Below are 23,161 nucleotides of genomic sequence, written 5' to 3'. Positions count from 1 at the left end.
GAACAGCATGTAGCTTATATAGGATTTTCACTTAGCACTCCCCTTAACCACCTCCGTCTGGCATCTTTCATGGAACCCAAGGCCTCAATCTTCTCTATGGCCCATGTTCCACAGGATGGGCTGGGCACTCGGACATTCCTCATAGACAGGAAACGAATTTCTGCGATTGCCACTCCTGGGATTCCCTGGCTCAGAACAAACATTTATGTGCATCTGCCATAGGGTCATTCTGTGGATGTGCTTAAGTTATTGCTGTCTGAGCATTTGCCCCACAGTAGCATCAGGCATTTTGCCTGCATTTGCATCCACTATGTCTCAACTAGCTGTGTGGGTTTGACCAAGTGATTTAGTAAAACCTTGTAGGGTTACCGGATAATGAGACTTTGTGCATAAAACCAGCGACCTCTGTGGTGTGGTATAAAGTGGAGCTTCATTGGCGTCTGTTCTTTTCTTTTGAGACAGGGTCTCACTCATTCTGTTGCCCAGGCTGTAACACAATGGCACCATCTCAGCTCATGGCAGTCTCAACCTCACGGGTTCAAGCAATCCTCCCACTTCAGCCTTCTGAGCCGCTGGGACTACAGGCATGCAGCACCAAGCCCAGCTAATTTTTGTGTTTTTTTTGTAGAGACAGGGGTTTCACCATGTTGCCCAGGCAGGTCTCCAACCCCTGAGCTCAAGCAATCCACCTGCCTCAGCCTCCCAAAGTGCTGGGATTACAGATGAGCCACTGCACCTGGCCCATTGGTGTCAGTTCTGCCCAGATCCACTCACATTGGCATGGGCTAGTTTAGGAAGGTGCTGGGACACCAGCAGGGTTAAACAGTTTTCCCAGTTCACTCAGGCCAGGAGTGATGAGTGGCCACATGCCTGTGGGATTCTTTCCTCTGTATCACAGTACCCTGGAGAGCAGCCTAATGATGCGGCATCAGTTTTATTTGTATTTGGTTTTATTTTTTGACCTGCCACTTTAGGAGGCACCCGTTTTAAATGGCTTCAAGGTATTATAACTGTCTAGGGCATGAAGGAGTTAATATACTAGACAGAATACCCAATTTATACCAGGGAATAGCAGACTTAACTGCTGGGAGCTGGCTCATTATTTTAATTGGATTTTCCAATGTGTTGAGCAAGTCAGCAGATTTGCGTTAGCCTTAGTTTCAGAGAAACGGTTTCAGTTCTGGAGAGAGAGAGAACCAATGGGCAGTAGAGAGGGAATGTCAAAATTAATGCAAGATGACAAAGCAAGCAAATTATGTCCTCGTTAATTAATACAGTCTTGTGTGCATATAGGTGTCCTGGAAGTACCATTTGTACAGCTGTGCTCTGCTCTCCTCTCAGGAGGCAAGAAAAAAATGAGGCCCTGCTGATTCATTGTCTTTTTGCTGGTTGGCTGCTCCAGCGGGACAGGGCGGCTGTTGGGGTGAGCCCTTGAGGGCACTCCACCTACAGTCCCATTGAGGAGCTTGGAGTTGAGTTGGGCAGAATTCAGGCAAGCCAGAAATGATATTAGTGTGACCTACAACTGCTGCTTTTTTTTTTTTTTTTTTTTTTTTTTTGAGATGGAGTTTCTCTCTTGTCACCCAGACTGGAGTGCAATGGTGTGAGCTCAGCTCACTGTAGCTACCACCTCCCAAGTTCAAGCGATTCTCCTGCCTCAATCTCCTGAGTAGCTGGGATTACAGGTGCCTGCCACCACACCCCCAGCTAGTTTTTGTATTTTTAATAGAGACAGGTTTTTACCACATTGGCCAGGCTGGTCTGGAACTCCTGACCTCAGGTGATCCACCTGTGTTGGCCTCCCAAAGTGCTTTACAGCTGTGAGCCACTGTGCCCAGCCTACAACTGCTCCTTGACTCCTTCTCTGGGATCTAATCAGTTAGTGAACAAAACAGATACAGAGCCTCCTCTTAAGAAGCAAACCTTCTAGTGAGGCAAGACAGGTGATAAATCAGTAAACAATAAGTGAGGTCATTTCTTTTAGTGGCAAAGCTGTAAAGACATTTTTAAAAATCAGAGCAAAAGATACATGTTTATATATACAGAGGAAAAACTGTTTATGAAGTCATTTCCAGTGACTGGGATAACAGGGGCTATTTTTTATATAATGCTGGCAGTGTTAAAGCAGTTGTAAAGAATAAGTGGATTTTTTTTCAAGTTTAATATTAATTACAATTACTTGCTTCCATGAGTGCCCTTTGCATAATGAAAGGTAGACCTCAGTCGCCCTGTGTTTGATTTACTCCAAATTTCTGGTTAGGCTTGATGTATGTATTAGCAGGGAGAAAAACCTCTCCTTTTGAAGAAGGGAATTTAAAAGCAGTTTGTTCAGAAAGCAAAACTATTTACCATACTTAAATATCATTCTGGAATTTTTTTAAGAGCTATGTTCTCACTCTATCACTCAGGCAGTGGCAGGATCATAGCTCACTGTAATCTTGCAGTCCTGGACTCAAGTGATCCTTTTGCCTCAGTCTCCTGAGTAGCTGAAACTATAGGCATGCACCATCATGCCCAGCTTATCTTATTTTTTTTCTTTCTAAAGAGATGGAGGTCTTGCTGTATTGCCCAGGCTGGTCTCAAACTCCTGGTCTCAAGCAGTGCTCACACCTTGGCCCCCCAAAGTGCTTGGATTATAGGCATGAGCCAACATTTCTGGCCCTGAAATGATTTTAAATGCATTGTTTGCTTAATAAAATGAAAAAAATATATACATTCACAAACATACTCTTCAACTTCTTATAGACTTGAATCATGTAAAGAACTTAGGTTAATTCCACTTTATCAATAAAGGAAAGGAAATGATTTGGAAGTTGAGTAAATGGAGATAGAGTAGTCAATAGAATTTTAGTAAAATCAATGGGAAATAATTACATAATGGATTTGAAAGGCTTTTAAAAACATTTATTAAAGATACAGGTGATATAGGAAGTTTACTGATATTGTTATTATATTATATTGGCTGTTTTGTAAGTGCCTTGGAAATGACTGTTATATGATCAGTTTGTAAAACTCTCAAGTCATGTAAAGGAGGGGCCCCCAACCCCTGGGACTGTTAGAAACCTGGCCACATAGCAGGAAGTGATTGGTGGGTGAGCAAGTATTACCTCCTGAGCTCCACCTCCTGTCAGATCAGCAGTGTCATTAGATTCTCAAAGGAACTCAAACCCTTTTGTCAACTGTGAATGTGAGGGACCTAGATTGCACACTCTTTATGAGAATTTAACTAATGCCTCATGATCTGAGGTAGAAGAGTTTCATCCTGAAACCAACTCCTCCACTCTCTGCCATCTGTGGAAAAACTGTCTTCCACAAAACCAGTTTCTGGTGCCAAAAAGGTTGGGGACCACTAATATAAAGGATTCCTTAAAGAACTATAAAATGAAAACACAGGAATTTATAGAGTCCCATGACTGTGAAGTCATATACTCCATCTCTGTTGAACAGTAATCACCTAAAATAACAGAGAATAAGTTTTCTCTTCATTGAGATCTCCAAGTAAGGAATTTTTTTGCAACACTCCCCCCTCCCCCCAATATTTCCTAAAATTTCCTCCTCTTGAGATTGGTCTGCTTTCTCTTTAACCTTTCTTTGTTTCTTTATAATGACATAGGTAATTACTGTTCACTTGTCACTTAAGAAAAATTCCTTTGTCAGTTTTTAAAATTAGCCTACTTTTTTCTTGGGAAGTAAGTTGGAAAGACTTTGTAAATTTTAATTTTTTTCCTGTAGCCTTTTCATTGACTAGTCACAGGGAACATTGTGAATTTTTTTTTTTGAGACGAAGTTTTGCTCTTGTTACCGAGGCTGGAGTGTAATGGCACAATCTTGGTCACCGCAACCTCCGCCTCCTGGGTTCAGGCAATCCTCCTGCCTCAGCCTCCTGAGTAGCTAGGATTACAGGCACGTGCCACCATGCCCAGCTACTTTTTTGTATTTTTAGTAGAGACAGGGTTTCACCATGTTGACCAGGATGGTCTCGATCTCTTGACCTCGTGATCCACCCGCCTTGGCCTCCCAAAGTGCTGGGATTACAGGCTTGAGCCACCGCGCCCGGCCCCGTTCTGAATTCTTAATACGTGTTTTGCCTTCATGATTTCTTATCAGCCCTCAAGAAGGTGTGTAGGTAACCACGGAAAAATTCTTATTTCTTGGGGTTTTTCTGTCTTCCCCTCATGCCTAAACACAATGATGACGTTAAAAAATTACTATGTGTGGCTGAGTGTGGTTGCTAACGCCTGTAATCCCAGCCCTGTGGGAGGTCGAGGCAGGTAGATTATTTGAGGCCAGGAGTATGAAACCAGCCTGGCCAACATGGGAAGACCCTGTATCTGCTTTTTTTTTTTTTTTTTTTTTTTTTAAGGAAGTTACTTTACGTGTTTGGTGTGTGGTCAGTACATTGCTTTGAGGCACTTTTCATTTGGAATAACCCTCACATTTAGTACTAACCACAGAGTTTCATAATTCTTTAATTGTTATTTTATAATACAGTCTTCATATCAAGGTACTAATAACATTAATTTTTTTTTGAATTTTCTGCTTCATTTTGCAGAGGATTTGAGGCATTGATGCAAACTATAATTAAGAACAAAGAGTTGAAAAGGGGTTCTTTATAATCATTATCTTTTCATATTTTGTTTTAAATTTTTGACTTTTTAAATAGTACATTACATATTTTTATTATTTTTTAATGCAAAATGTCTCCTCTTCCATTCTGTTCCTTTGCCCAGTTTCCAACATTGGAGGAAATTGATATCAACAGATTTCTGTGTATTCTTTCAGAAATAATTAGAGCATAGAATTCCCCCTTCCTTTTTTTTTTTTTTTTTTGTGGAAACGAAGTCCTGCTCTGTTGCCGAGGCTGATGGGCAGTGGTGCAATCTCGGCTCACTGCAACCTCCGCCTCCCAGGTTTAGGCGATTCTCCTGTTTCAGCCTCCTGAGTAGCTAGGATGTGTGGCACCGCATCTGGCTAATTTTGTAGTAGAGACGGGGCTTCACCATTTTGGCCAGGCTGGTATTGAACTCCTGGCCTCAAGTGATCCACCAGCCTCAGCCTCCAAAAGTGCTGGGATTACAGGCATGAGTCATCATACCCAGCCTTTTTTCCTCCTTCATACGCAAATTCTTGCATACTATAAGTATTATTTTGTACGTTGCTTTTATCACATAAAAGTTTATCTTGGAGATATTTTCAAAGTGAAGTGTAAAGAGCTTTCTTGATTTTTTTGGCGGTTGTTTAGAAGCTCTGTAATTTATTTAGCCAGTGCTGTATTGATAGGCATGTAACTTTCCATCAGTGTAGATAGCCCTGTAGAGAAGAACCTGGTATACAAATGATCTTGTATTTCATTTCTTCTACAAGTCTTTTTTGAATACCTGCTTTGTGCTAGGCAATGTTCTAAGTTCTGGGAATATAGCAGTGAGCATACATTTCCCACTCTCAAGCTGGCAATCAAACTGGGGAGACAGACAGCAGTAAATAGGGAAACAAACATATATACAAATGGGTAGGGATAGTAAGTGCTTTGAAGAAAAATAAGGTAAAGATCTCCATGAACAGGGGAAAGGTAGGCAGTGGCTTGACTAGTGAAAGGCAAGTCAGGCCCCGCCAACCTTATTCACCCATTGTCCATCCAGACTTCTAAGGCCCACAGGATAGGGGGATTCTAGGGAATTGTACTCCAAGAAGGAAATTGAGAACTCAGAGTAAATTATTTCAGCTATCTATATAGAACAGAGGGTGAGTCCTATTAATCTTTTTCTTTCAGTCTCAGACCCAGTTAGTGTTGCTCAACCTTTTTTTTTTTTCTCATAGTGATCCAATCCTCTTTTTCTCCAAGAGCCTTATCTCTCCCCCCATGAAATTTTAATAAAGGTAATAGACATAATTGATACCATTTATATAGTGTGGCCATTTGGAGGGTCACAAACAGGTGTAACAGCTAAGATTTTTTTTTTTTATTTTTAATTTTTTTGCCCCACTTTCCAAGAACCAGTGTCCTAGAGCCTCACGGAACATAGACTCTCAGACTAGAGCTCGAATAGAGCTCTCTGTCCTGCCAACCAGGTCATTGGTGTGTGATTGGTGGCAAAATCACAGACAGAATTGTCTTGGTAGAAATCCCTTGATCTTTGAAATAAGAAAGAAGTGATTGTTTCTGATCCAAACCCTGTGGTGACATGCATTGGGAAACCTTCCTTGTGTATAAAATTAGTTGGTGTTCAGGGAGAGTAAAGAGGTAGAATGACTGAGAATTTCAGGAAGCCTCAGATGAAAACAACAGTAAAGGGTTAGGGAAAAGTTAAGAGCAAGAAGGGGAAGGCCTGCCTACTCCCTGCCCCTTTTTGCTCCCACATTACCTTATTCATAATTAGCATCCCGTAGCATTTAAAAAATAAACATATATTCCACACTTCCTAGGTGTCAGGGAGTAAGCTAGCACATTACTGGGTTTTTTTTGTTTGTTTTTTTGAGACGAAATCTCACATTGTCACCAGGCTGGAGTGTAGTAAGGCTGGACTGCAGTGGCGCGATCTTGTCTCACTGCAACCTCCACCTCCTGGGTTCAAGCAATTCTCCTGCCTCAGCCTTCCAAGTAGCTGGGACTACAGACATGTGCCACCACGCCCAGCTAATTTTTGTATTTTAATAGAGATGGGGTTTCACCATGTTGGCGAGGATGGTCTCAATCTCTTGACCTCATGATTCACTCACCTGGGCCTCCCAGATCATGCTGGGATTACTGTGAGCCACTGTACCCAGCCATACTTTTTACACATATTAACTAATTCCATCCTCACAATAGCTGCTTGCAATAGGTTATAATATTCCACTTAAGAGATGTGGTTAAGAAAGTCATGCACAAAACCCTCCCAAGTCAGCTTGGTCCTTCTCACACCACTCTCTCCCTCTACCACTAACACATAATAGCATAATGTAATAGAGTTGGCTGTGTAGTGACTGCCTCTGTTCCTGGAATATGAGCTGTCTACAAGTAGGAATAGTGCTTATTCATCTTTGCCTATCCAGCTTCCGGTATAGTGTGTGGCACAGAGTAGATACTTGATTATTGATGGATGGGTGGGTAGGTGGATGGACAGACTGACAATTGAGTATACTTTTGTGTGAGTAAAATTCTTGTGTGAGGGGACCCACAAATCTTTCCAGCTATAATCTGGTCCTGTAGGTCACTGTATTCTTGGGTTCTGCGCTACTAACAGGGGTTCCTTGAAGACAAGTAGTTAAAAACTCAGTCCTTGTTTTGGTTACTCTTTTCATACCTGACTCTGCCTCCCTTAGTTCCCCCCTGCCATTCTTTGCAGCTGGGTAGCATCTTCATCTCCTTTGTAGATTCCTCTTTGTACCATCTTAAAATCAAAGAGACTCAGGCAACTGCTGCAGAGCAGTGAAAAAAAAAAAATCTGTTTCCTTATTATAGATTGCACTTCCTAAACATCTTCTCTTTTCAGTGGAATCTAGACACAAAGGATGTACCTATTAACAGAAAAGTCAAGGTGTCCCTGTCCTCATCGACCTTCTGTACTAGTGAGGGAGACAGAGTACGCAAGCTGGAGGCATCACATTACCTGACTTCAGATTATACTCCTAAGCTGTAGTAATCAAACCAGCATAATGCTGGCATAAAAACAGATGCATAAATCAGTGGACCCAAATAGAGAACCCAGAGATAAATTCACATAGTCAAATTATTTTTGACAAAGGCACCAAGAACATACACTGAAAAGGCAGAATACCCTCTTCAATAAATGGTGCTGGGAAAATTGGATATCCATATGTAGAAGAATAAAACTAGACCCTCTCACCATATACAAAAATCAAATCCAAATGGAGTGTAGACTAAGACAAACTATGAGCCTACCAGAAGAAAACTTGGAGGAAACTCTCCAGGACATTGCTCTGAGCAAAGATGTCTTGAAAAAGACCTCAAAAGTCCAGACAACCAAAGAAAAATGAGCAAATGCAAATGAGATCACATGAAGCTAAAAAGTTTCTGCACCACAAAGGAAACAACCAGCAAAGTGAAGAGACAGCCGGTGGTGTCAATCACATTGGTGTCCCTGTTCGGGCACCAGCTGTGACAAGCATCACAGTCTTGTCTCCTCACACCGGGGTACAGCTGTGGCATTGATCTCACACAGGGCACCAGCTGTGGTGTTGGTCACATCGGTGTCCCTGCTTGAGCACCAGCTGTGATGGGTATAATGTCAGGGTCACCACCTGAGACATTGATCCCTGCCTGCACAGGTCTGTCCTGCATACCCTGACTCAACAATGGATGAATAAAATGCACTCACCCACACCAGAATACAATGAATCTGAGTGGGCTAGAGATGGTTGTCAGCTGCTTTCAGAGGGCAATTGCAGCTAACTGACCACCACTTACTGCTCCTTCTCACATTTATTCAGTATAGATTTAATACCAGAGGTTCTAAGTCAACAGGCTTGTGTATAATTAACATGGTTAAAAAAGTGATTTTATGAATGATAAAAGGTCTTTGTTCTAGGGCCCAAAGTTAACACTGTTAACAGGTAATTCCCCTTTGACCTCCCCCTGAGAGGACCATCTAGCACAAAGCTTACATGAGCAAACAAATTAGAGTAGGGACAAAGGAATGTGGGATAAACAGACTTAACTGAGAAAGCTTTTATTATCCTAATCTTTTACCCTGTGGCTTAAAGTTCTAACGTAATAAACGGGCTGCCTTCAGCCCATTCCATTAAAACCTTTCAGCCTTCCAAAAGTTTGAGACTATAATCTTCTAACTTTCCGTAATATTTTGCCAGCCACACTAAGTGAATCCCAACAACAACCCACAGAATAGGAAGGAGAAAATCTTTGCAAATTACCCATCTGGCAAGGGATTAATAACCATAATATATCAGGAGCTCAAATAACTCATTGGAAAAAAATTCAGGTTAAAAATAGGCACAAGATCTGAAGAGATATTTCTCAAAAGAAGACCTACAGATGGCCAACAGGTTTATTTTAAAAATGCTCAACATCACCAATCATCAGAGGAATACAAATCGAAACTTCAGTGAGATATGTCATGCCAGTTAAAATGGCTTTTATAAAAAAGACAGTAATGAATGCTAGCAAAGATGTGGAGAAAGAGGAACCTTCATACACTGTTGGTGGAAATGTAAGTTACTACAACCACTATGGAGAACGATCTAGAGGCTCCTCAGAAAACTAAAAATCGAATTATCATATGATCCAGGAATCCCACTGCTGGGTATATATCCAAAAGAAAAGAAATTAGTATATCAGCAAAACAGCAAGATAACCTGTTCTTTCATGTTCATCAAAGCACTATTCACAATAGCCAAGATACAGAATCAACCTAAGTGTCCATCAGCAGTTGAGTAGATAAAGAAAACATAGTATATACACGCAATGGAATATTATTTGGCCATTAAGAAAAAAAAAAAAAGGACAGAATCACACCACTTGCCACAAAGTAGATCCAACTGGAGGACATTATGTTAGGTGAAATAAGCCAAGTACAGAAAGACAAATATTGCATGTTCTTTCTCATGTGGGAGCTAAAAAATAAAAAATTGATCTCACAGAGATAGATAATAGAATGACGAATTGCCAGAGGCTAGTGGAGAGGAGGGAATAAAGAGGGATTGGTTATTACGTACAGAAATACAGTTAGATAGAAGTAATATAATCTGGTGTTAGGCAGCACAGCAGGGTGACTGTAGTTAATGATTTTTATTATATATTTCAAAATAACTAGAGTGGAATTGAAATGTTCTAGCACAAAGAAATCATAAATGCTTGAGGTGATGGAAACTGCAGTTACCCTGATTTGATCATTATACATCGTATGCTTGTATCAGATTTCACATGTACTTCATAAATGCATACAACTATTATGTATCCATAAAAACTAAAAATTAAAAGATAAATCTAATCAAAAAATAAAACCCAAACACAGTGATTTCAGATAATGATATATGCTATTAAAAAATGTGAAAAGGAAATGGGAAAAGCCCTCCTTACTCAAACAGAAGCAGTGAAAGAAAATTCACAGTAAGAGCTACAATTTTGGCAGAGGTGTTAATGGAAGTGCTAAAATGATTTGAGGAATTATTTGTACACATATGTGTGTACTATAGTATACTGTTTAAGAACACAGGCTCTGGAGCTACTGCCTAAATTCAATGTCTCCCTCCCTCCCTCCCTTCCCTCCTTCCTTGCTTCCTTTCTTTTTTTGACATAGTCTTTCACTCAGGCTAGAGTGCAGTGGCACAATCTCAGCTCACTGCAACCTCTGCCTCCCATGTTTGCATTATTCTCCTGCCTCAGCCTCCCAAGTAGCTGGCACTGCAGGTGCACACCACCACGCCTGGCTAATTTTTTTATTTTTAGCAGAGACTGGGCCTCTCCATGTGAGCCAGACTGGTCTCTAACTCCTGACCTCGAGTGGTCCACCTGCCTCAGCCTCCCAAAGTGCTGGGATTACAGGCATGAGCCACTGCACCCAGTCTGTACTGCCTAAACTCAAATCTTAGCCCCATTCCATGATTCTGCACAAGTAACTCCATCTTTGTCCCTTCAGCTGCAAAGTGGTGATAATTATGTTGCCTAACCTACAGAGGTGACATGCAGGTTCAGTGAAATAGTGCATGGAAATTCAACAGAGCCTGGTGTGTGAAAAATGCTGTCAATAGTAGCTGGTTTTATTTTTCATGTGGACTTTATTTTTTAACCATCTCCCATCTTCCCTTTGCTTTTTCAGCTCCAGGGTCTGAGCCACAATGTGATCTTCACCTTGGATTCCTTGTTAAAAGGAGACCTAAAGGGAGTCAAAGGAGTAAGTGTTCAGAAATTTGATTTTCACTTTAACTTGAAAGGATTGACTTTTTTTTCTCTTTTAAGATCATAGTAGTACTTGTATTTGAAAGACTCTTTGAACATTTTTAGCATTAAAAATGCTCTTGGAAAATGATCATTGGAAAAAATGTGCCACTTCACATAATGGTATTGACAGAGGAATGAGATTAGGCACTTTTAAGAAGATTGGGAAGGTCCTCTGTGGGTGGCAGAGAGAAGCTAAGCCCGAGTCTTGGCTTCCATAGTGTGACCACTGGGAACCCAGCCTCTCTGTACCTCGGGTTCCTGCTTCATCAGCATGACCAGGGCGCTCACCCTTCTTTCCTCTCTTAGTCTTCTTGTATGTAATACGCGGTGTGATGTTGGCCAGGCACAGTGGTCACACCTATAATCTGAGCACTTTGGGAGACCATGGTGGGAAGATGGCTTGAGCCCAGGAGCTCAAGACCAGCCTGGGCGACATAATGAGACCCCCGTCTCTACAAAAATGTACTCAGGAATCTGAGGTGGGAAGATCGATTGAGCCTGGGAGTTCAAGGCTGCAGTGAGCTGGGATTGCGCCACTGCACTCCAGTCTAGGCAACAGTGAGATCCTGTCAAAACAAAAAGGTGTGATGTACCTGAAAGTGAAGTTCCCAGTGTCCTGTAAAGGAAGCGGTTCTTGCTGAAATACTATTTCAAAAATATTTATTCGTTTTCAGCAAAAGTAGATGTAATTTTAATTTTATTTTCTCTTTTCTAAGGATCTCAAGAAGCCATTTGACAAAGCCTGGAAAGATTATGAGACAAAGTTGTAAGTGATTTTTTGTTTAGTTTGTTTGCTTTTAAATATTGTTGTGAATTTTGAAAAAAAAAAAAAACAAAAAAAAAAACTGGAAAAAGGACAGCCTTAACTGATAACTTCTCAGCAAAAACCTGTTTCGTATATCCTGTAGTGTATCCTTAGTAGGGCTAAGAGTTTGGGTGCACTGACCTAAAGTGTTTGCATCTCCTGTGCTATTTGTCTAAAGGGAGAGGTACTTTTACTATCAGTTATATTGGCATTTATGGCTGCTGACACATCTATCAAGTTATAGGGCTGTGACTCTCATTATAGATAGCATGTAACCATGAACCATTTAAGTTTCTGTATAGTATAACAATTGGAAAATAGTAAAAGTAACAACTAATACTTGTGACATCTTCATGCCTGCCAGGACATGCACTAAGTGTTTTTTTGCATGTGTGACCTCCTCACAGGAACCTATCTGTACAGCTTTAGTCTCTCTATATATACATCAGGGAAAATGAAGCCTAGAGAGGCTAAAGGGCTCGTGAAGGCTAGACAACTAGTTAACTGTCCAGGTGCCATTCACTCCAGGTCTGAGCACAGAGCCTCAGCATAGCATGGGCACTGAGGTCAGATCACCAACCTCGTGGAGTTCTTGTAAGGGATTAGGGCAATAAGCACTTTGCAAGGTGCTTGGCCCATCTCTATACTGTGTGCATCATACCATGTTCCTTTATTATTATTACTCTGAGAATTTTATAACACCAAGCCGGAAGGTGGGGTGGGAGGAGATACGTATTTTTAAAGCTTTTAATAAAAGTCTTGGCCATAAACTTGGAAAACTGTAAACGTAAGAGAATAAAACATTTCTGTAGGCAGCAATAGCAGCAGGATAAAAACAAGCAAAAGAAAAACAAATTCAGGATTAAATATGTTTTTTCCAAACTATTCTTGTAATTGGTTATGTAATAAGGGCATTGTTAGAGACTTGCTGTCTTAGGAATATTTCTGTGCATTGACAGTTATAAATGCAGTAGAGTACAAAAAGGTTCTTAAAAGGGTCAATTGATAAATGAATGCTGTGGGCTATGATCTTTATGTATGAAAGTGGGTCATGAATATTCACACTTTTAAGCTAAGTACTGCCCTGCCCAGAGGCAGCCGTGCATGAACTTGGAATGGAATAGAATTAAGTACTTAGAAAATGGGAGGACAGCCGGGTGCAGTAGCATGTGACTGTAGTCCCAGCAACTCAGGAGGCTGAGGTGGGACGATCGCTTGAGCCCAGGAGTTCTGGGCTGTAGTGTGCTATGCCAATTGGGTGTCCACGCTAAGTTTGGCATCAATATGGTGACCTCCTGGGAGCAGGGGACCACCAGGTTGCCCAAGGAGAGGTGAACTGTGCCAGGTTGGAAACAGAGCAGGCCAAAACTCCCGTGCTGATCAGTGGTGGGATCGTGCCTGTGAATAGCCACTGCACTCCAGCCTGGGCAACATAGCGAGACCTCGTCTCTAAAAAAAAAAAGAAAAGAAAAGAAAAGAAAATGGGAGGACAAAGGGGGAAAAATCCTTGCTCTAGACTTGTAGAATATGTCTTCTTTGTGGGACATAGGAACAACAAAACATGATTATATGTGCTTTGTCAACTAAAGTACTACCAACATTAGGTGGTACAACTGTATATTTTTTAAATCTCTGTTGGCTGAAGACCTAGAAGTACCTGGTGGTTAGTATTATAAGTGACTTAAAATGTAAAGCATTCTAATATGATACAGGTGCTCTTCCTTGTACTGATCACTCAGCATAAGAACATGTCTGCCTGTACCTTTTTCTTTTACTCTTTTTTCTTTCTTTCTTTTTATTTTTATTTTTTGAGACTGAGTTTCACTCTTGTTGCCCAGGCTGGAGTGCATTGACGCCATCTTGGCTCACTGTAGCCTCTGCCTCCTGGGTTCAAGTGATTCTCCTGCCTCAGCCTCCCAAGTAGCTGGTATTACAGGTGCCTGCCACTAACACCCAGCAAATTTTTTGTATTTTTAGTAGAGATGGGGTTCCACCATGTTGGCCAGGCTGATATCGAACTCCTAGCCTCAGATGATTCACCCACCTTGGCCTCCCAAAGTGCTGGGATTACAGGCGTGAGCCTCCGTGCCCAACCTAGCTGTTCATTTTTCTGTATTGTCCTCTGCAATCTAAATTTGGTAAGGATTGCAACCACATTATTCTTATATATGGTGTTATTCTACCAGTGCTTAATGACTCATAGTTTGTGTACTATTTCATTGAAGAAATAAAAAAATTATTCAGACCTGGAAATGTGTAACAGGACTAGCAAGTTGAGTGGGTCATGAATTTAAGAACTTATGAAGGCAGGTTTTGTTTGTTTGCTTATCTCTGTCAATAATTTCCCTAAGATAGACTTCTTTGTTGCTGTAGTGGTTTAGGAAAGGAAGAAAACAAGCATTTGTCTCTTTGATGTACTAGGACTCATGCAGTTACAAGTTACAGAAAGAAAAATGACTGCTACACGGAAGTTCATTTATTAGTTTTGATAATGGAGAAGGCTGGATGTTTTCTGTGGTCTTCCATTTAGAACTCTGGAGGCAGTGAAGTTTGTAATAATTTAGATCATAGACTTAGGAACCATTACCAGTTTTGTGACCTTGAGCCAAAATACTTAATTTTTATGATTGTTACTTGTAAAATATATAAAAATTACCTACTTCTCGGAGTTTTTGTGAGGACAAAATAAGGTAATGTATTGAAGCAGCTGTCACAGTGTTTAGCATAGGGAAGTCACACAATAAATCATTTCTAAGTTTTTTAAGATTCAAATTTCATTTGGTCAAAAGGATAAATGTACATAAAATAAAACACCAGACACTACTTTTGCTAGTTAAGACTTACTCTTATACAGCATATAATGGAAACCCCAAATAACAGTGGCTTCAACATAAAGTCTATCATAGATTAGAGCATTTTAGGATGGACCAGGTACCCTTTGTAGCACTTCTCATTTTTCTGTATTGTCCTCCACAGTCTAAACTTGGTGAGTTAATGCTGCACCTAATGTTACAAGGTTCTTTACAAATGATGACAAGGAAAATCTTAAGTAGGCAACAAATGTGCTTCTAATGGAAATCCAGCGGTCCTCTGCCTGCCCCTACTGATCCTGCTAGTCCCTCCCCTTTTTCTTTTTCTTTTTCTTTTTTTTTTTGAGATGGAGTTTCGCTCTTGTTGCCCAGGCTGAAGTGCAATGACACATTCTCGGCTCACTGCAACCTCCGCCTCCTAGGTTCAAGCAATTCTTCAGTCTTGGCCTCTCAAGCAGCTGGGATTACAGACATGTGCCACCACGTCCAGCTAAGTTTTTGTATTTTTGGTAGAGACAGGGTTTCACCATGTTGGCCAGGATGGTCTCAATTTCTTGACCTCGTGATCCACCCGCCTCAGCCTCCCAAAGTGCTGGAATTACAGGCATGAGCCACCGTGCCCAGCCTTCTCCCCTTTTTTCAACTCTTTTATCTGCCTCTTGACTTACCTACATGTTCCTCAGTATTCTCTTGCTCTTTCTAGCTTTGGCTGTGATTTATCACTCTGGTAGATGAGGATTACATTCCTTTGCACAGATACCCCATCACTTTTGTACCCTCATTAATTCATTATGGTTAATGGAACAATTTTCGATTAAACTAGTTTCAGTGTTCACATTTTTATAGGTGTAAGCATTCATTGCTAATCTGAATGGTAGAATAGGATTGAATTTCCATTCTTACATCTAGTAGAGTTGTTTGCTTTTTCTTAATGACATATTTGCCTCATTTTTTTCATTTGCTTAGTTCTATATGAATCTTCTGTGAATTTTTTTTTTTTTTTTTTGGAGACGGAGTCTCGCTCTTTTGCCAGGCTGGATTACGGCGGCACAATCTCGGCTCACTGCCACCTCCATCTCCCGGATTCCAGCAATTCCCCTGCCTCAGGCTTCTGAGTAGCTGGGACTACAGGCACGCACCACCACACCAGGCTAATTTTTTGTATTTTCGTAGAGATGGTGTTTCACCATGGCCAGGATGGTCTCAATCTCCTGACCTTATGATCTACCCGCCGTGGCCTCCCAAAGTGTTGGGATTACAGGCGTGAGCCACTATGCCCAGCCTTCTGTGAATTTTTATCATCTGCTCCAGCAGATGTCAGACACCTGTCAATATTTCTGTTTACAAAGTACATTATGTATTTTATTATAATTATGTATCTCTCAGTATTAAATTTTTTCTTGGAGACATTCCTTTTAGATCAGCAGTACAGTTGCCATCCTGGGATGGCCTTTGACTCTCTTTAGTTTTAAATCTACTTCCTTTCTCTTGACTAGTATAGTTCCATATTTTGCTGGCCCATTACTTCAGTAGTTTTCAGAGAACAGCTCTAAAGGAGGCAAAGATTTCAGGTTTTGTATTTCCAAAATTATCTTCATTCTGCCACCACAAAAAGTGAGAGTTTGGCCAAATATAAAATACTGGTTTTGTAATAACTTTCAGGCATAGTAGCTCATGCCTGTGATCTCAGCACTTTGGGAAACCAAGGCAGGCAAATCACTTGAGGTTGAAAGTTTGAGAACAGCCTGGCCAACGTGGTGAAGCCCTGTCTCTACTAAAAAATACAAAAATGAGCCAGGCATGTTAGCAGGCACCTGTAGTCCCAGCTACTCAGGAGGCTGAGGCAGGAGAATTGCTTGAACCCAGGAGGCAGAGGTTGCAGTGAGCTGAGATCAGACCACTGCACTCAGCCTGGGTGAAAGATCAAGACTTTGTCTCAAAAACAATAATAAACATTTTATCTCAAATTGTTGAATGCATTGTTGAAGGCAGGTATTGTTTGCTTAGCTGAAGCAAATGTTGAAGGCAATTGAAGGCATTGTTCCATTGTTTTCTACTTTCCAGTGTTGCTAATAAAAAAAAAATCTGACACCTTTCTGATTCCCATTTATTTGTATGTGATATGTGGTTGTTGTTTGTTTCATTTATTTTCGATTAGAAAATGTAAAGTCTTGTCTCTATAAAAGGTTTTATGAAGAGTCTTCATGTGCCACGGTATGTGTATTCTGTTTGTGATTTTTGTTTACAAATTTTTGTTCATCATTCCTGGAAACTTCTTGTAATTCCTCCTGTTTTTTCTTTTTTTCCTCTTTCTGGAATTTTCATCATATAATATTTGACTTCCTAGACTTAAAATTTTCTTCTCTTTTCCGTTCTATTTATATGGTATTTTAGGTTATTTTTTTCAGTGTTTTTTTTTCCCCACAGTATCAGTTAGCTTTTTTATTTTGGCTGTCATTTTAAATTTCTAAAAACTCTTTTCCTCAAACAGCTTTATAGTTTCTTTTTCTTGTTTCATAGATGGAATATTTTAGCCGAAGATTTAATGACATCTTATAAAATGTTTATCTGCTTCCTTATTGCCTCTGGTTCCTTCCCAATTCTCCCTTTTGTTATTAATACTTTGCTTACTCTCACTTTCATTTTGGAGATGTATAATCTTTTGGTACATTCATGTTTTAGAGCAAGCAAGGTACTCAAAGACTAAAAGTTCATATGCATCATTAGAGATGCGCTTTCTGCAAGAAAGCAGAAAGTCTTCTTTCTAGGTTTCAAGTTTTAGGATGTGATGGCAGCTCTTTCATTAGGGGTATTCCAAATGTCAGTGTCTGAGGTTTGTCTTAGAGCCTTGCAGTTCTTTCAGCCTCCTGCCTAGTAATCTCAGCACTTGGGGAATCACATATGGGGGCATTTTAGAAGCTATGTAAGCAAGGGAGGCAGGGAACCCTACAGTTTGAGGTGCTCTCCTTCTCTCTTCAACCTCGCTCTTCCAAATAGTTACTGAATTCTATCATCCTTTTTTGTCTTCATTTCTTCTTGTCTTTGGGAGATTATCCGGCTTTATGCCTTTACTCTCATCTTAGTGGGATCACTGGAAAAAGAAATAAAGACATGTATGTTTAAGTCACCATGGTAAATTGAAAGGCTTATAATTCGGTTATGCATGTCCTTCCATATTTCTTCTCTTCCCACCCACATCAGTGGAGAGAGAGCTGAGATTTATTCTCTTTCTGTTAAAATCCCTGTTATCATGCGTCTTTGACTGCCAAGGTGGCATGATTAAAGAGTTTCTTAAATATAATAGCATTAGGGTATTAGAGTCAATCCCAACTGGGTTTATAAGTAGATTTTACATTGGGTTAATGGGTGGATTTTCCACTGTGTGTATGTATATAGGTAAGGATATTGGCTTTCTTTGGAGTTTGCTTTCCCCTACCCACCATAACTTAAAGAAGACTTGAAGGTTAAATCAGTTAATCTTTGCATTCACAACTAGAAGTTACAGGCGGTTTCTGAAATTAGAAGCCAATTTTCAGGTTAATGGATTTTTGGAAAGCAGGCTATAATCATTGGTATTATTACCAGAGTATAATGTATCAGAGCCAAGTGTAGCATTGGATGCTATAGGTTTAATGTTGGCCTTTCTTCTTTTTCACCTTGTTTTTCCTACCCCCCCACCCCCGCACACACACACACACACACACACACACACACACACACACACGAACATTTTCACAGGATTCCAAGTTATGTGTTGGGATTTCTTCTGCATTTTTTACAGTCCAGTAACAAGTGGTTGACTGATTAAAATATGTTCTTGGAAGGTGGAAATAGCTCAAGTTTAGAGGACATTGGAAATTATCTTTGACTAAATTTTGTGCACAACCACAAAGATCCATTATATACTTCAATTATTTTGAAATAATTGAAGTCTTGTAAGCTGTTCATATTCAAGGAAATCCTTATGTCTTTCAACTTTCAGATTCTTTTTTATTATAAACTCCTTTACCAAAGAGTAGGTAAACTATCAGAATTTCTTTGTGCCTACCAAAATGTAAGAGAATTTATATGAAGCTATCATATGTAAGATCAAAGTAAAAATGTAAAAAGCTTCCCATATGAAAATCCATACAGTTTGTGTGTTCTTTTTGAACGTAGGCTTTTACTTCTGATTGATTCTACCAACTTAAGAATTCTTGCCTCTTTACTTTAGGAATTAATAATCAGTGGCTTTTGCTAAAGGGAAGACATGAGTGTGATTTGTTTATAGTAGACTTCTTTCTTGAGCAGAAGACACCGAGAGTTCCCATATGCTCCCTCCTGACACACATGCACTGCCTCCCCCGATATCACTGACCCTCACCAGAGTGGTACATTTGATACAGTTGATGAACCTACATAGACGTATCGTCACCTCATTCCATAGTTTATATTAGGGTCTACGGTTGGTGTTGTACATGAGTGTATTTTTTTTAAAATGACGTTGGCTTTAATTACAGTACAAAAATTGAGAAAGAGAAAAGAGAACATGCAAAACAACATGGGATGATCCGCACAGAGATAACAGGAGCAGAGATTGCAGAAGAAATGGAGAAGGAAAGACGCCTCTTCCAGCTCCAAATGTGTGAAGTAAGAATGGACTTTTCCATCATTTGCTTAGAATTATAACCGCTGTAATTTTTCCTGCTAGTCAGCAGTCTTTATGCTTAAAGGCAGACTGTGTTTAATTATTAGAGAGGGAACTGTTTCTTAAGGATTCTAATCTCCTTTTTTCTCCAAGCTTTTTGGGAACCTGCCTTTGCACTGTTATCTGATATTTTGAGCCTTGGCCCTATGGGGCTCTTTAAGCCAAAACAGGATTCTTTGGTGAGAACCTTAATGTTGCTTGTGAGTGGTCGTGGAAGGAAAACGTGGTGAGAAGTAACACTGGTGAATATTAAGTTTTATTGGTATATATTTAGAGCATGTTTTTTTTTAACCATATGTCAAGTTTGAATGAAAACTCAAATGAAGGTGTCATTAAGAAAGTCGATTTCACAAAAAAATGCAACAAAAAGCATGCTGCCTTAAACTTAGAAACTTAGAGCAGTGGCTCTCAAACTGAATTCCAGTTGAACATGAACACTTCTTGACGTATAAACCCACCTGTTCGGACACTGCTGTTGAGTAAGAGATTTTGTTTGTTTGTTTGTCTGTTAAGACAGAATCTCGCTCTGTCGCCAGAGTGGAATTCAGTGGCATGATCTCGGCTCACTGCAACCTCTGCCTCTTGGGTTCAGGCAGTTTTGTGCCTCAGCCTCCCTACACCTTCCCTCCCCTCCCCTCCCCTCCTCTTCCCTTCCCCTCCCCTCTCTTCCCTTCCCTTCCCCTCCCCTCCCCTCTTCTTCCCTTCCTCTCCCCTCCCCTCTTCTTCCCTTCCCCTCCCCTCTCTTCCCTTCCCTTCCCTCCCCTCCCCTCTTCTTCCCTTCCCCTCCCTCCCTTCCTCCCCTTCCACCTTCCTTTCTTCCTTCCCTCCTCTCTCTTTTTTTTTCTCTCTTTCTCTCTTTCTGTTTCATAACCCTTTGGTACTTGGATTTGTGTGCTCAATGAACCTTCTCACACAATGAAAGAAGTAAGCAAGCAGCAAACAATGTCAATAGAAAATCTTGACCAGTAGTGTTTAGTTACCTGAGCAAATTAATAATGGTATATTTTTTCATTTTTGAGTAGCAAAAATTCTTTCTGATTCACCTCTTTTTCCTAAAGTTTTAATATCTTATGGTATATTCTTTGATGAGAATGCTAGTCTACTTACTTTCTGCAAAAAACAATCCATTTTTCAGGTTTTTGGCCATATGAACTATATGTTTGAGATCCATTGCACCAAGGGGAAATAATAATTCTAGAATGTCTTGCTGTGTTTCATTTCTGCTTGTCGGGTAAACTAATCATTTACAAAATGCTAACTCTCTAGCCAATTTGTTTTGTACACTTTATGACTGTGTCAGTCAGCATTCTCTAAACTGTCTAAGGACACCAAGGCTTGGTAACTTGTACAGATTCAGGGTGAAGAGCCCTTTCTGGAATTAACCAACATAAAATCCTGTTTTATTTCCACAGTATCTCATTAAAGTTAATGAAATCAAGACCAAAAAGGGTGTGGATCTGCTGCAGAATCTTATAAAGTATTACCATGCACAGTGCAAGTGAGTAGAATATTGCAAGCATTATTATTAGCCCAGTTACTGCCCCCTGTACTGTATTATTTGTCTTAATCCTCTTTCTTTTCTTCATCACATGAGTAAATACCGTGTTGTGATGACTTTTTTCAGCTAAATAGATAAGAAATAGTGTCTTCCATCTTCAGTATCTTATACAAATCAGTAGCTCAAATTAGGGCTTAAAAATACTGTCTTCCTTTCTAGAAGGCAAATACTTATAAATATTTCTCCCTAACTTTGACCACCTGTGGAGCTCTTATTACAGATGCATGATCCCATGCCAGTTCTGATGACCCCCTTCCCTGTCTCTCTTACTTGGCATTTTGCCTATTATTGCATCATGTGCACCTTGAGTCTTCGGTTTTGTTTTGTTCCATCTAAATAAAATGAATTTAAATAGTTTGGGCATTAAGAATACTTTGCATTTATACATGGATTCCTATGTAATTGGTGTTATATTTTGAGAGATACTCATTGTTCTACTGTGGCACCACGTTGCCTGTATTGCAGGGCTGCCTTTTTATTATGTTCATGGGTCTATGATACCACATTTGTCTGCTTACTTCTTTGCTTATTGGGTTAACTTTCATGGGTTTTCTGGTAGAGTTGGTGTCTGAAAATGTGCCAGTTACTATTAGTGAAGTCTGTATTAGTTGCTGGAAGTTATACAGAAAATAATCCCAAGGACCTTCCAGAAGTGATATGGACAGCTTTCATAAGCATAATAATATAAAGGTTAATATTATAATAATATAAAGGTTAATAGATTAAATACTCTCCAAAAAGTTAAATTCACAATTTTCTTTGATCTTTCTTATTCTTTTCAATAATGTTATATTTAGAGAGATGCCTGTATTCAACTAAAACATTTAAGGAGGTCAGCATTAATATTATAGGAAAAGCACAAAGCTTGAGTTATTCAAATTAGATGAGTCCACATTTTGGCTTTGCAGCTAGGTAACTGTATTCTTAATCAGGTACTTCTCTAAATCTCGTATACTCATCTGTCAAGTTGGGTTATGGTTCTGTAGCACACTAAGGTTTTTGTAAGGCTGTAAAAAGTAAAAATGAGAATGCATATGGAGTGCTTAGCCTAGTGCCTGCAACCTTGTATGTGTTGACAGGTGTGATGATTCTAAATGACATTTTAAATTATGTATTTATATATTTTATTGTCTAGAATATTTCTCTTCAGGAAAACCTTTTTGGTGATCAGATGGTTGTTTACACAAATTTGATGGCGTTAACTTTTTTTCCCTTTTCAAAGTAAATTGTACCTTACAAAAACATCTTTCAAAAATAAAAATAATATATTGAAGTAGAAACAGATTTCACCTTCTTAAGATTAAGTTTGTTTGCTCAAGACCTGACTAACTAACTTACTTTTGGCTTCAGTGTGGTTCGACAGTTACGAAACTTTGGCATGTGTTTTGTTGGTCCCTTATTTTAGTATTGGGTGGAATTTCTCATCTCTCATCAAATTTAGTTTTCCTGGAAACATTGAATTCCTTTGAAAGTTTTAAAGAAATAAAGGAATCTCTCAGACTCCTAAATTCTACAATACTTTGGCAACAAAACTGATTTTACCTGACTTTAGAAATCTATTTTCATCTTAAATTCTCTAAGTTTATAAAAAAGAGCTTGACCTACACAAAAGTTTTTCAAAAGAAGATGCTTTATAAACTATACGTGTATTAGCCTTCACTGCTAAAGGTGATTCAAACTTGTGTAGCTAATGCATCCTCCCTTTATTCTTTGCTTTTTCTCTTTCCACAAATATTTTTTAGTCTTTTACCAAAGATCAGAGACTGTGCCCAGTTCTGGGATAGAGATAAATCAAGACTTCTCCCCTCAGGAGCTAATTGTTAGGTATAAGAAGTAAGTCAGATCCATTATTAATCATAATGGGGCTAGTACCATGGAGCACAAGAGGAAGAGGGACAGCTGGGTGTGTTGGCGCACAACTGTAATTCCAGCACTTTGGGAGGCAGAGGCAGGTGGATCACTAGAGGTCAGGAATTCGAGACCAGCCTGACCAGCATGGCAAAATCCTGTCTCTACTAAAAATACAAAATTAGCCGGATGTGGTGGCGCACGCCTATAATTCCAGCTGCTTGGGAGGCTGAGGCAGGAGAATCACTTGAATCTGGGAGATGGATATTGCAGTGATCCGAGGTAGTACCATTGCACTCTAGCCTGGGCAACAAGAGCAAAACTCTGTCTCAAAAAAAAAGGAAGAGAGACTCCTGATACCAGGAGGACTGAGGAGAAGGTGCTAGCACCTTGAGGGAGGTGGTGGGACTTGTCATTGAACTTGGAGGATGGCTAGAATTTGGTTGCCAGATTGCAATCTTGTAGAAGAATGTCCCCTAGGTCACAGAGAGATCATCAGAAGAAAACCATACACAGTAAAAACCTTGTAGGGAGAGAGGTGTTCTAAGTCATCAAG

General features: G+C 39.9%; 1 protein-coding gene across 6 annotated transcripts in view; it reads left to right on the top strand.

The window, feature by feature from the left end:
• ASAP1 (ArfGAP with SH3 domain, ankyrin repeat and PH domain 1) overlaps positions 1–23,161 on the top strand; it is a 417,488-nt gene that overhangs the window by 262,259 nt on the left and 132,068 nt on the right. For all 6 annotated transcript variants that reach the window (XM_074387136.1, XM_074387137.1, XM_074387138.1 and 3 more), the window contains 4 exons: positions 10,776–10,850; positions 11,614–11,663; positions 19,012–19,141; positions 20,612–20,697. In XM_074387136.1, coding sequence (XP_074243237.1) covers positions 10,776–10,850; positions 11,614–11,663; positions 19,012–19,141; positions 20,612–20,697 — 341 coding nt within the window. The remainder of the gene's footprint in view (positions 1–10,775; positions 10,851–11,613; positions 11,664–19,011; positions 19,142–20,611; positions 20,698–23,161) is intronic.

This window comes from Saimiri boliviensis, chromosome 15, assembly GCF_048565385.1.
Source record: "Saimiri boliviensis isolate mSaiBol1 chromosome 15, mSaiBol1.pri, whole genome shotgun sequence".
Lineage (NCBI taxonomy): Eukaryota > Metazoa > Chordata > Mammalia > Primates > Cebidae > Saimiri > Saimiri boliviensis.
The sequence above is the reverse complement of the archived record's forward strand: the minus strand, read 5'-3'. Positions and strand labels throughout refer to the sequence as shown.